Genomic DNA, 15,288 nt, shown 5'->3' on the forward strand with positions numbered 1-15,288 from the left:
CACACAATCCAAAACGAAGAGTGCAGAGAAACATGGACAGCACTATTTAAGAAACGACACATTGATCGAGATACACATAAAAAAGGGGTCAAAAACACCAACCAATGTAGCAAATGTATGTTTTAGATTTATTGGGGTGCCCATAACACATGATGCAGGATTTGCTGACTTTCAAAGTGTGTGAACTGACTACAATGACCAGTCTGCTTTTTGTGTTCTGGTAAAACAACTTAAATTAAATGAAAGACATTTTAAAATCAAGTCCTGACGACAGAATATCTGCCCAATCCAGAGCCTAAAGGGTTAAAGACAGATCCTTTTTAACTGTCATGCACAAAATGAAACTCCGTATGAAATACCTGAAGGCGTAGGAGAAACTGATGAGTGCCAGGGTGATGATGTGGTGCACCACCATGACAGCGGAGTCCTTCCTCCATGCGTCCATGTACACTGTTGCGTAGATGGAGTGGCCGTAGAAGCTGCCTTGGATCAGGTAGGCTATGGCAATGTCTGTAGGCACTGACATACCACTCTTCCAGTCTGAACAGGCAGAGGCAGAACATGAGGAGAGGTTAGTGACTGATACATGCTGAGAGCGCATTAAGGATTTCAGCTTTTTATTTTAACATCAAGCAACACGCTTTACTCAGCTTAAATCATGAACGAGGGAGATAAATGATTCCAAAAAGAAATGCAGTTGATTCCACACTATGTGACGGGCTTGTTTGTTTAGCTTGTGGTCTACATCAGAGCGCGTATCTCGTCTTCTTCATGGAAAAACTGTTGTGGGTGCTTATTGATCATTCATTTATCACCATTAATTTACTTCACCATAATATGATCTTCATAAAGGATGCTTGAATAGATCTGAACACAGATTATACAATGTATAATCGGCCGCTATGTAATATTGTGTCCTTAAGCGAAATACTCTTTGTGGTGCAGAGCTGTACACCTTGATAGCTTTATCAAGGTGTACAGATCCCCTTAAAGCAAACCAAACTCATGATCATAAAAAAGCCACGGTCAAATAATTATCAGAATTATCCATAAATATGTCAGAACTGTTGCCAGTGTATCAGCTAATAACTCTGAAAGAAAATAGAGAAATCATGTTTTGTTTTTCTTGCTCATTTAACATTTTTGTTCAGATAATCTGTGTTCTCAGTGGAAAGTAGGGATCTCAGGAGACATTTAAAAATAAACTTTTTTAGGTTCATTCACTTAAAAAATAGAAACACTGATCTTTAATTTAGAGAAACTTCAAATTAATTGAAAGGCAGACAGCTAGCGTCCAGCCCAGGGCAAAGTAATTATGATTTTGTCTCGTCTGAATGATGAAGATGTTTAAACAGCAGGTTCATTAGTATTATAAAACCATATAGATTTAAATACAGGACAACAGGTATCCCCATATGCTGCACTACAGTGACTTCCAGTGGGGTAGGGGGAACACCAGATGTATAGGGTCAGCTGGGTTGGTAGGATGGAGAGGGGGCATGACGGATCAGGTTTAACCTCAAGAGAATTTAAAAGTACCACCATGAAAAAACAGACTAAATGTATGTTGAGGCAGCTCGGCTGGCTCATGTCTCAGAATCCTATCAGATGTTCGACGGAAACTTTCTCCACCAATGTTTGAGTTCGGTTGGTCTCTAGCAGGATGAGGTTACAGAGGCCTTGTGTAATGTTTATTGATTGGACCTTCCGTCATTAAACATTGAGAACAGGGCTTCTAGATGGATCACAACAGAAGAGCTGCCAAGAGAGAGGCATGGGAACTGGAGAGTTTATTCTCTCTGAGAGAATAAAGCTCTTTTTGTCCGGTTCTTCCTTCAGAATACAAAAACTCGTCCCCTCCCCACTCCTTCCATTTTTTTTAAAACTTTTACCCTCTCTTTTAAACTTCCCATCCTTCTTTCTTTTTCTCTCTACCTCTTTAATAGTAGAGCCACATTACACTGCCTCAACACACATTTCAGGCTGACAGATATTAGAGGTGATGCAGCTCTTAAAGATGAACCTGGCACTGTCAACCAGCTTTTGCTACTGCCACTCAGCGATGGAGTTTGACTTGAGACCTGATACCTCCTTGTCTAATGGAAGAGACAGAGAGACTACGAAAGACATCCTTGAATTATAAGTGGAAGGCCCATTACATATCCATTTCAACATTGGCAACATTATTCCTTCATTACTCACAATTCTATCACTGATTAAGTGATGCAGTGAACAATTTGTGTCACTTAGCGTTTCCATGTGGGAGCCGTACGTAATGTACAAAGACAGAAAGTAATGGGAAACCATGAATTTATTGAGTAAATCTGACGCTGAGATGATTTGATTTGATTGTTTCAGTAGGTTTTGTTGATTGGATATGATTTGTGAAAGACAACAATAACTTTTTTATGAAGAAAAGGGCTTGTTTTATACGTTTTCTTCTTCGTGCTCCTGTTTGTTCATGAGCACTGTAAAAGCATTTTGAGAAAATATTGTATGATGCACTGTATGTTGTGCTGGAATCATTCACTGAAATTAGCAAATAAATCAAATGTGAATGAATGACATTCCCTGAAAACTAAGGTCAGTAGGTTTTATCAGGTTAACTGAATCATTTAGGGAACTTGATTTGGTTTAGCTTGCTGACATTAGCTAGATTGCTAGCATGGTAAAATACTGTGCTGAGTGGATATCAACGTTTTTCAGACTGGTGGCTGATTTGGTTGGTAAATGTTCTAACTCGCCAGTTGAAAATTACTTACAGCCAACAGAATGAAGCTACCCCGGCTTGTTGACAAATGTGGCTCCTGTAGCATTCTTTACCAGATGAGCAAAGTAGGGGCAAGAGGAAAAGTAACAAGAACAAACACAAGACTTGTTGAACTTTACAAGACCATGGGTGCGTTCGAATTGTCCCTCCCATCTCCTTTCACTATCCACTTTACCTTAACCCCGCGAAAACGTCATGAGGTCAAGGAAAGATGATAGGAGAATTCATAAAGGACTTAGGGAAAGACCATCTCGTTGCTCTGACAATCCGACCACATTTTCCACTAGAAGACGTCATGAAATGCGACGGGCCGGTGGAGGTTAATGACGTGGGTCTGCCGTGTTGAAACTACAATGTTCAGAAAATGGACTACAAAAAACGCATCTAAAAAACTTTCCCCTGTGCCTTCTTACCAGTGAAATAATCCTAATTACCACAAGGTTGGTATTGAAATAAAAGAAATATAGAATACCAGGCTACAAGTAAGAAAAGTGAAACCATCAGCTTCCTGTCCAATCAGAAATCAACATCAACATAAATATGATTGTATGAAATTAATTGTTACATTTATATAAGATATAGCCTACACATAATGTTTTAAGCATACAAATGTACAACTGCACAGCATTCTTAAGTGAATGAAATACGTTGAATAAAACATCATCTGTGTCACTTTACGATCATCGTTAATGTTTGTGAACGGTCGGATGCGCGACTCGCTTTAAATGTTGTGGCCGCAAGGAATTGTGGGGCGTCATATCTCATCTCCTTTCGTAAAGGATGGTCCAGTGTATCCTAAGCTAAAGGAGGTTATAAAGGAAGCATTGACCCACCTTTCCTTAGCTTTTAGAGAATTCAAACGGCTCTTATCATGGCTGCCTCTGAAATGCTTCCGGGGTTAAGGTAAAGTGGATAGTGAAAGGAGATAGGAGGGACAATTCGAACGCACCCCATGTCTGCTTTAAAAACAGGGATCTTTTCTTGTGTGGACTGTACCCACCTAAGGGATCTTTCCCATTTGTCACAGGAAAATTAAATGCATGTTTATGGTTTGCAGGATGGGTTGGGATGTCAATAATGCGGCTTTCCCTCGCAAGATTCCCCCTGCGCATGTGTTGCCTCCAAATGATCTAATCAGATAAATATGTCAGCACCCATCGCACCTAGCCCCTCTAGCACCTACCTCGGGGCTAGGTATGAAATTGGTCCAGTTATGGTACAATTAAACTGTTTTTAAAGTCAGAATTTAACTGGTATTAAACATATTTAAACAATTCACATGAATTTAAAGGAGCAAATACACATTTTATAGAACATATTAAATGCTGGAAAATGATTTTGAAATGTAAAGGAGTAGACACAGTGTTGTGTATCTTACTGTAGAAAACAGAGGGTGGGTCGTGGAAAAAGGAGTAGGAGGTAAAGAAGAGCAGGTAGGTGCTATATGACCACGACATGGTGTAGAAGACCAGCTTCCATGCGCTCTCGGGCATCTTGGCAGCATCTTTGGGCAGCAAACTCCACCACTGTGCTAGAGGCTGTAAGAACAGAGCAAAGGGGAAAAAAATCAGACAGAGGAGAGGAAGTCACAGTTAGAATTAAGGTCGCAGTTTTCTTCAGACATTCGGCTGGGTATACTGGTCGTAGGCCTTTGGACACAAGACCTGATTAATTCAGAGGGTGTTGTTTTACACTGAGCTCTCAGTTCAGTCTGTGTGGTGAAGCAAACAATTCTGTTAATGCACTGTTGTGGCTACGACAGTGAGATTAAATATTTGGTCACTGTGTCAATTAAATGAATTAGGGTTTATGGTGTCCATTATGTGAATGATGGATTAGAAAAGCAGTCTTTCATTGTGTAGATTTTTTTTAAACAGACGATAAATCAAAACACACGCTCACCCTCAGTATCTTATATGGGTGCAGAATCCTCAACCAAAAAATGATTGAGAGTATTTCAGGGCAGCACACCAAACTTTTAAATATCCACTTGCTTGTGGAAATAAAAAAAGTGGATATTTAAACCGCATCTTATGACAGGAAAAATGAGCTGGGACCTTTTACCAAAGGAAAGTTTATTTCTTTATGGATGGAAAGAAAGCTGATAAAAGTTACCTTTTTCACATACTAATAAAGAGGATGACATTACTCAGATTCACAATGAGTTAAAACTAAATAAAAAGTCATTTTTTATCATACAAACTCCCTTTACGATCAACATCGACAACTGAATTGAAGGACGTAGCCTGTAAGCTAGTTAGCAGCATTTGAGCTAAGCCAGCACACTGCCTCTAAAGTCCACCGCAAAAGTTGAGATTTCTTAACGCACCCACGGCACATTACGGGCCGAAATATTACGAAGGGGAGGACTTTAGCGAGCACGTCTGATATCTCGGAAATTCCCATAGTAATGAACTTGCCTCCATTGACATACACAGGTGGAAACGACGCAAAAGGCACGGTGTAAACAAAACAACACAGAATAATACACCCCAAATGACCTTGTAAAACATGTAATGTTAAACCAAAGGTTGTTTTATTTGGAAGGATTGGAAGAATGACGATATATTTTATGCTAAAAGGGAAAATAGTTATTAACATCAGTGCAATCATTCAGTAGTTTTATATCGAGATCTTAATAGAAAGTGTCAGATGTTGTCTGTTGTTCTGCTCCCAGAACTGTTGACACTGACAGGAATTTTTTACTCCCTTCCTGTTTGTGCGTTCCCGACATCCGTGTGTAATAACCCACAGTGCACTACATGCATGTGACTGTCTGAACTCAGAAATGTGTCTTCTGCTTATGGTTTGCTTTGCAAGCAGAAATAGAGGAAGTCAGAGAAAAAGGGCCCCAATGCCCTGATGTTGCCTGATAACAGGCTATGTTATCTTCCTCCTTTTCCTACCGACTCCTCACGGCCGCTTTCTCTCTTCAAATCAAATGAACAAGGAAATGTACACACACACACACACACACACACACACAAGAAGAAAGAAAGAAAATAGAAGTAAAGAAAGATTTTTTAAAAGGGTAAGACGGGAACGTCAGCTGGGCAATGAGACAGGTAGGTGTTCGGTTTGTTATTTCAGTGCCAAGATAGGAAACCAAACCCAGCTCACTGCCTAATAAACAAAATGCCCCACACACACACACACACACACACACAAACACACACACACACACACACACACACACACACACACACACACACACACACACACACACACACACACACACACACACACACACACACACACACACACACACACACACACACACACACACACACACACACACACACACACACACACACACACACACACACACACACACACACACACACACACACACACACACACACACACACACCACTGAAAGGCAATGAAATGTAACAGGAGGCAGGACAGTGAAAGTTGCCAGTGTCTAGTGACACAGTACGTCTCAGTCAGTTGTTACCAAGCAGATCCTCTGCAGGATGTGATCTGAGACGGCTCATTGACGGATTTCATGACAAATTAATGGAGGTAAAAGAAAACCATGCTGTCTTACATGCAAATAAAACACACACACATATATACAACTCTATAGGTCTTTATCCATTTCTTTTCTCGTTGTCTTCTTCCTTGTTCTCGTCTCTTCCGTGTGTGGTTTTGTAGGTCTTGTAGGTTCCGTGAGTCACAAATGAGTCAAACGGGACAAGGAAGGAAGCTGACAGAGAAACGCTGAGAAAATGTAACAGACGCAGACTTCGTGGGCCTCAGATGTGAAAAAGATGGCATCAGACGGGAGGAGGCACATGATCCCAGCAGAGGCAGTTGATTGGCAGAGACGGAGGCGATATGTGGTGTGTGTTCAGCAAGTCATGACCAGAGCACAGTGGAGCGCAGGACACTCAACACATTCTTTTAAGTCTCAGTCTCAGTACATCTGTATCAGCCCACCCATCCTCTGCCTCCCCCCTTTTCAACCCCACGTAATTTCTCACCCTTCTCAGCTTCCTCGTTCTTTCTCTCCCCACCCCTACGTCTCCCCCCTGCCTGCGACATTTATTTATAGAAGCCAGCTGTCAGTACAACGCATACCCCCCGAGTCTTCCACCACATCACCCCCTCTCTGATAAACAAAAAATATAAGCCTACACACAATTGTGCATACTCACAAGGCTGATACATGCTAGTGGCAGACACATGTAACTGCAAACACCAGCTGTGCCTCTGCAGTTCATGTCTGACTTGTTCATCACCATTTTGGCTTCCTCACTTCTGGCACCTCTGCCTCTCTGAATATGTAACGACATATGTGCTGTTTTCTTTCATTTAATCTGTGTCATCTTAAATTCATGGCACTGAAGGTACACTGATGCTCAGTGACACTGTTGGGTTATCAGAATCAGCTTTATTGCCAAGGTATGTGTACGCATAACAGGATTCTTTACTCCAGTTTAACATCAGAGTATCAGTGGAAGTGGAAGAGTATTAGCTCCATTTTACAGACATAATAGTAATGTTGATTTTTTTTTAGTTTGGAGGTGAGAGTTTACAATGTATTTGTATTGGATCTGTAACAGAGCAACATAATTATTTGGAAGCCTTTAACCATGTTGGCTACAAGATAGTTTTTACTCTCTTTTATATTGAACTAAGTAAGGAAAATCACTGGTTTCTACACCTAGAAATTGAATTCAAAAGCTGTGTTTAAAACACCTATAATAGGTGACAAACACTTTACAAAGGGAGTACAAACAGGGACCTCTACAATGTTAAATTATAACTGATGCTAAATGAGTACAGCACAAGTTGGAAGTAACCACTAAAGGTTGTTGCTACACTTTCATATGGTTACAACTATTATTAATGGCTTTTGAACAGGTGCCCAGGTGCAGGTCCTGATGCTGTAGATTTCTTGTACACACTTTGAGTTTGCATCATGCTAGCAATGAAGAAAAAAAAAAAAACAAGTTTGAAAAAAATGTCCTTATTCTGACGTAAACAGCGAAGCATTGTTTTGCCGTCCTATTGTGTTCCAATGGATCTGTTATTTAACGTGGGCTTGCCATTGTAATCGCAGAGCTTCTTCTGAAATATCACCCTGAATCACATTAGAATTAGCATTTTCCTGATTACACCAACTGCCACGTCCAGGCCCTGCAACACCTGATGTGACAGTAGTTCATCTGTGATCTGCTGCTGGCAGTTGCGTGACTATTTCTTGGTGTTTTTGCTTCTCATGAAAACCTGGACAGAAGTACACCCCCTTCACTTTATTCTGGTCCTGGGTTTAAAGTTTTCAAAACCAAACAGCTAGGACAAAATCTTTGTTTTATATGCAGATTGTAAGTGATTATATAACAGCCTACATTCTTGTTTCTGTGTGCCAGCCAGCCCACCATCACACTGTGTCCTATCCACCCACTCTATCTATCTACCCTTTACTTTTCTATGCCAGCCTACAAAGTGGGGGTATAGTGGGTCAAGGACACCGAGATAATCCACTCGTCCTCTGTCGCACAAATGACAGAGCCTTGAATTACACTCAGCTGGGACCTACGGCCGTTCAACAGCTCCCTTCTTCTCTTCCTCGCTCCCTGACAGACACACTCTCGCTGACTTCAGGGTATCACTGGATATTGTTTCACTGTCGGCTTCTTCTCGCTAAAGAAGGGAGACGAGCGGCCTTGAAAAATAAGAAGAAAAGGAAATTACAGAGGCAGTGTAAACGACTGATGACAATATGTGGTTCCCTTAGCAACCATGCAAGGACGCTGGCAAAACCCTATATCCCTGTTGTGGCTAAAAATGACCTCCATCTTCCTACCACTCTAGTCCTTCCTCATCCATCATTTCCTTTTTCCCCCTTCCTCATCTGCAGCTGCATCCCATCTATTTCTCTCCGTTACAACCCCCCCCCCCCCCCCCCCCTCCCTCCCTCCCTCCCAGCCTTGTGAGCGAGTAATGAGAGAGCCGAGCAGGTGAATTGACTCTGCTGGCCTGTTGCATAAGAAAGTTAACTCGGCCAGTGAGTCAGGATGACAGCTCATCTGTTCAGTAAGACGTGCAAATCCATTCAACCTTTTTCAATCATTCAGCTCTGTCCAACGTCTATCTCTCTCTTAATCAGACGTCACTCGCTCCCTCCTAGTAGTCTGTCACAGTTTCCTTCCGTTGTGTTTGCGTCTTTCTTCTTTAATGGGGACAAATTGGATTTACAACAGCTAATCAAATTGACGAGTGTTGGACTCCTCGTACATATCCAAGTATTTATAGCCTATTTATCAGGGATTATTTCATATAAAACATTGTTTGGGGATATTTTTCTAGACCTTTTCTGAAACTCTAGGTCGGTCTTAATGCCATTTTCCTCTCTAAATCAAAAATTGGATACATTAATCATCTACTCTTCCTCTCCTTAAACAGAGACTTAAGAATGGACAGCTGTCATTGGGGATAAAGCTCTAGCTTCAGTCGGCGGCAGACGGGCCCAGAATGCACTTTCGCTGCTGAACATTATACAATGTTGAGACTTTGATGTGATGGCTGTTTTGTAACGTGACATCATTGATGTGTTGAAAAATAAGGTTGGAATTGTTGTTAGCAAATGTTGCTTGCAGATTCTCTAAAGTGAGTCCGCCCTGGCTAAATACTTTTTGCCATTTACTGCTTTGAATCTTATTTTTTAACACATTAAACAGTTTAAGCCCAACTATGGACTGATTAAAGGTGAGTTATTTAGTAGCCTGTCAAACAGTAAATAGTGTTTCATTTCATTTGACTAATTCATCCAGACAATGCGTTTAAGGTTATCTAATTTCATTGGGAGCTATTTGTTTTTATTTCTGTCCACTATCCAATTGGACCCAGTATGGGATCTGTCCTGATGTGTTTTTGGATTTACATGGGGGCCAGTTTACGTTTAACTCACATCATTTTTCAAATTGATCATCAATTTAAATGATTTGAAATGTAATTCTGCATACTGTCTAAGAAGGTCATGTACACAGTAGTGTAGGTTTCACCAAACACAAATCAAAAAATACATCTAAATCAAAAGAAAAAAACAAGTGGACTTTAAGCCACATAAAGATGATTCAAAGTGTGGGAAACAGTTATGTTGTACACTACATTATCATCCTGGTAAACCCCCATCCTGTCTCTCTGCCTCCTGTTTTTCTGTACTGTGCACATACTAACTTGTAGGGATGTATACACATACTCGTACTGGACCGTTCTGTATGCTACATGCGTAACAAAACTACATCAATCCCAGTTCCCAAACAGACCACAAAGCGGGAACGCACCACAGACAGCATGCTAAGAATGTCATGGCGGTCACAACAAAAGAGCAGCAAGAGCACGGAGATCCCCAACTATCACTGAGTTTTCCTCTTTGGGAAGATTTCAGTTTCCTGGTGAAATACAGCAATGGACAAAGACAAGTTAACAAGATGAGAATAGTGTGCCGACGTTGTTCAGCGGCAATCGGATATGTTGCTGGCAAAACATCCAACTTATTAAAGCATTTGAAGATGCAAAACACAAACGTGAACCTCACTAACTAGTAAAAAAAAAAAAAAGACTACGCAGAACAAACACAGCTCCCCTTTTAGCTGGTGATTCTGAACAGATCAAAGGCAAAACAAATAGCAATGACGTTTAAAATGAAGTAGATTTACTTATATATTATATAAAAATAACTTGTTTGACTGTCATTGCTGCACTTAAGACAATGTGTAAAAGGGAAATTCCAACTTCTCCTAATAAAGGAAAAAGTAACGTGTTGCATTTGTTTCCCTTACTGTACTGAGTATGTACCTAACAGAGATTTTGGTGTAATGTAACACCCTTACTAACTTAGATAGTATGGCTCTCCAGTCCATGAATGTTGGGTAATGGCAGCTTTATCAGTCATGAACCCCTCACACACACCTCCTGTCGATGTCCTCAGTGGAAGCATGCTGAGATGAGTCAGCTGTTAAATGGTATGTGCCTTGTTAAGAAGAGAAAAAAAACACAGATGACAAACACTGTGAGCGTGTCTGATCAATCAGCTCACTATGACTGAAAAGTAGTGTGTGACTTGGTGAAGATTATTTATTTATATATTCAGTGTTTCTATAAAGTAGCAGCACTTTCTTTTATAGGCCAGCTTTAATTCATCTGTATTGTATTTTATGGCCACAGATTTTTTTTTTTTTTTCTAAATACCGTAATTAAGCCTTTGAGTTCTCATCCCTTAAAATAAATACTGTGCTTTAAGTAGGCTTCTATTTTAGAAATAAAATGACTATACATATTTTTGGGTCAAACTTTGAGGTGAGGAAGCCTACTGGTAAATGGTAAATGGACTTGAGCTTATATAGCGCTTTTCTAGTCTTCCGACTACTCAAAGCGCTTTTACACCACTATCTATTCACTACTACTATCCTACTAACCACCGTTTAAAACAGATTCATTTTGCTCAGATGCTATTATACTGTATTATACTCAGTTTGACGTGGATGCACACTAAAATCTTCTGCAGGAGTTCATTTCTTAAGCTTAATGCAATAAACCCAGAGAAGCGTTTTTTTTATTCCAACACAAATAACGAGGTCATAACATGTACTGAATGTATTCAAGCACATCTGGATGAAGCTCACTTCACACAGCATGCAATGTTTTTCATGGGTCTTGCTTAACTTCTGATCCACCAGGAGATGTCACATCCACTCCAGATGGCCAGTTCACCAGAGCTGTAGAACTGATGCTCGACTGAGAGGATGACTGAATATTTGAACTGGATTTGATTAAACACATGACAACCAGAGGCACCCTCGTCCTTAAGCAAACTAATTTGCAACCAAGTACATGACTGAATGATCACTCACATTCTTGCATGAGAGAGAAAATGACCACAAAGTGTATGACTGACAGGCATGTAAAAACACCTTTTTTTTAAAAAAAAAAAAAAAAAAAAAAGACTGTATTATGTGCGCTCTGGCCCTGTCACCATTGCAGATTAGGCAAACGTTCATGCACCCTGCTTTGAAAAAAGACAAACATTTTGCTACTATTCAAATGTATTCAGTGCTTACATCATGAAAAACCTTTTAACACATTTTCTCCAGATGTCTTCAACACAATGACAGATTTGATAGCTAATAGAAGCTACTGCAGCTATCAAACTCACAACTTCCTCTGGTCCTAACGGCAAGTAGCCTGTTGAGTCCAAATTAAACATGCAACAGTTTCAGTTCCTCATATATAAATAGAAAATTTATATATATTTAAATGAGGGATGGTTATGAAGCCGTTCTGTCCTCTGTGTGGGAACATGAATGTGATATGTTTCAGAATGTGTTTGTGTATGAGTGAGAGAGGGAAAGACAGAGCAGGAGCAGGTCTAACCTATTAGTTGATCCTAGCGGAAACAATCACCTCCAACCTGCTTGTCAAACTAAACAATCTAATACACTTAAACAGCCTTTGTCTAAAACTTAAAGCCAACATCACTACTTTTAAAACATGTTTAAGCAGGACTTTGGGTATATCAGTCGGTTATCGCCCCTATAACCAACTGATATACCAACTGTGGCTCAGTGGTAGAGCTGGTCAAATCTCAACCGGAAGGTCGAGTGTTCAATCCTCAGCTCCTTCAGCCACATGTCTGATGTGTCCTTGGGCAAGACACTTCCAAGACAAATCCAAGTTGCTTCAGCTGCTGTCAGCGGTGTGTGAATGTGTTTGAATGGAAGTAGTTAATACTGATGACCACTTTAAAGAGCATCCTGTGGGGCGCGGGTGGCGCAGTTGTTAGTGTGCACGCCCCATGTGCGGAGGCTATGGTTCTCCAAGCGGGCGGCCCAGGTCTGAATCCGACCTATGGCTCCTTTCCCGCATGTCATCTCCAACTATCTCTCTCCCTGATTCCTGACTCTATCCACTGTCCTCTCTCCAAAAAAAATGATTGGGTAGGTGTGACCTGCGTTGTTAAAGTGCTTTTAGTAGTCAGAAGACTAGAAAAGCCCTATACCAGCTCATGTCCATTTACTATTTACTATGTATATAGCGTGTCCATGCTGTATCAATAATTACAGTCTTTATGAGTATTACACAATGACAGAACTGCGCTTTCAACTCACTTATTCTCTCCAGTGGCGCGCTTCATCTTTTATTATCCTAGAGTCTAAATGTTTTCATGCCAGTATTTTATTCCTCAATGGTTCTTCTTGTATTTAATACATTTACACACCAACACAGGATAGTATTTGTCCTTTCCACTGGTTCAAACCTTACTTTGCTACATTGCTGCATGTACTCCACACACAACAGAGATGATCTACAGTTAAAAAATCAAGCAAACTAAAGGCATGCAGCCAGATCTCTGTTGGATGCAGCTGTACATTGACTTCTATTTATTTTGCTGTGAGCAAGAAAGCTCAAGCTCGTGATGTGGGGTCATGTTATTTATATATTAAGTGTCTTGTGACTACACTAGAACATATTTTTTGACTTTGTTGTATGTATCTTTACAATCCTAGATGTGAAAACAATCCTACTTCTGTATTAGTTAAATGAACAGAAAAGAGAGTTTAAAAGGAAGAGATGAAATGATAGAGCCTCGATGAAGTGTTAAGATATTCACTCAAGCTGCTCCCTTCCCAAGCTGACAGCCAGTAGACATATGGCTGCCATTCATTATGCACTAACCGTGCGGTTTGGCAACACAGTTGAAAAGAGTGTGTACTGGTATAAAAGTGTGTGTGTGTGTTCAACAGGCCAATCTATGTATGCATCAACAGTCGACAGTTCATGAGCTCACCATAATTATCCACCCACAGAGAATCTAAAGCGAGGTCCAAACTCTCCAATACGCTCAAATCCATAGACAAACAATGATGACTGCAGAGATGTTAGAATGTGTTTTCTAACTTACCTTTATGTCCCCTCAGTTATTTTTTAGGGAATGAATGACTATAACTTATAAATTGTTAGTCATGCAGTCGTTCTTTGAATCCAAAGTGGCCACAATGATGTTGACTCATTGTTTTTGATAAATGTGCACACATGGGTTGAAAAGTGAAAGCATGCAGAGTGATGATACACTTCAAACTGCCCACGCGCTGCAAGTTTGTTCTAGTGTCTGATTTCATTATTATTTTATTTTTTTAAGCAGTCCCAAATTTCTGTCAAACTAATAATCAAATGGATTTGAATAATGATAGGGCGTCTGGATAGATGTAAAGCTATCATCCATGTACATGTATGCCACAGGAAGAAATAAGGCACACACACACACAGAGGGCTTTGGATCTGTATCACATCATGTGATATATCTAACGTTCATTCAGTTTCATAGTGAAATGTTCAATTCAATATTATCTTTACCCACTAGAATGAGTAGAAAAGGTTTTCTTTTTTTCAAAGATTGTTTGGGGGTTTTTGTGCCTTTATTTTGAGAAAGGATAGTGGACAGAGTCAGAAATGAGGGAGAGAGAAAGAGTAGAGAAGGAGCCACAAACCTAAAACATGAGCCGCCCGTCGGGAGGACCACAGCCTCCCCACATGAGGCGCACGCACCAACCACGTGAAAAATGTCTTTGAAAACAAATTAAAGGTCACTCTCAGTCTGAGTTAAATAGGTTTTGGTCCCCTAAATCACTTTCATATTTGATTATTAACACAAAATCTTGCAGGAATAAATAAAACTAATAATAGTTTGCATATTTGTTAAACAGTTCTTTGCTGTTCATCATGTTTTACACAGTTTTCCTGACTTTGTGAGACGTTGCTTCTTCAAGGTCTAAAATATTCCAAACTGCTGAATCATGTTTCTCTTACAACATAAAGCATTCTTCCACCATATTTATTTTGCTCTTCTCTTCTTCCTCAGCCATTGCGCGGCTGCCTGTCATCAAAGAGTGCCACCTAATTGATGCAAGTTAAATGAGGTAGCTTATGGTTACTTGGGGGTTTGTTTGATTGGTCTGTGTATCTCTGCAGACCTCCAATTGGCACGTTAAATGTTTCTATGCTGAATGTTGGGGTTGTATACAAAAAATAATTGTAATCCTTTCAGGTTTCAGGCAGACTTTGCCTTGTGTTTGTTGTGTTCATTATGACATTGACACTAAAATGAATTGTAGTCCAAATGTAAATTACTTTAAATGTATATAAAAAAGGAACTGCCCTTATTCTGACGTCTCGACACCCAGCCAATTGCTCACGACTGTGCTGATGACTGATGTTTCTTGTAGCGACTGGAATGAGATTCTGGATGTGTGAAAATGCTTCTTCAATCAAAATGCTTCTTCCAATGCTTCTCTGCATCCTGACAGCAAGAAGACGGCCTTTATAGCCAAACAGACTACAGTCTGTGACCAAGCCCCGTACTATAACAGCCGCAGTTTGCCCGTTTGACTGATTTTTAGAAGAATTTCAACACATTCTGCAACCATAGATTAGCTTTCAATAGATAATTGTGCTTGGATTCCACAGGGTTGCATGAACTTTTGTCACAATATGTCTGGGTGGGAATTTTG

The 15,288-nt window shown here is 40.2% G+C and overlaps 1 protein-coding gene across 1 annotated transcript in view; it reads right to left on the reverse strand.

The window, feature by feature from the left end:
- Window positions 1-15,288, reverse strand: part of cers1 (ceramide synthase 1) — a 30,374-nt gene that overhangs the window by 8,245 nt on the left and 6,841 nt on the right. The window contains exons 2-3 of the mRNA XM_065955994.1: window positions 4,149-4,308; window positions 360-540 (exon numbers count right to left, since the gene is read on the reverse strand). Of these exons, the coding sequence (XP_065812066.1) occupies window positions 360-540; window positions 4,149-4,308 (341 nt within the window). The remainder of the gene's footprint in view (window positions 1-359; window positions 541-4,148; window positions 4,309-15,288) is intronic.

This window comes from Labrus bergylta, chromosome 6 (assembly GCF_963930695.1).
Source record: "Labrus bergylta chromosome 6, fLabBer1.1, whole genome shotgun sequence".
Taxonomy (NCBI): Eukaryota; Metazoa; Chordata; class Actinopteri; order Labriformes; family Labridae; genus Labrus; species Labrus bergylta.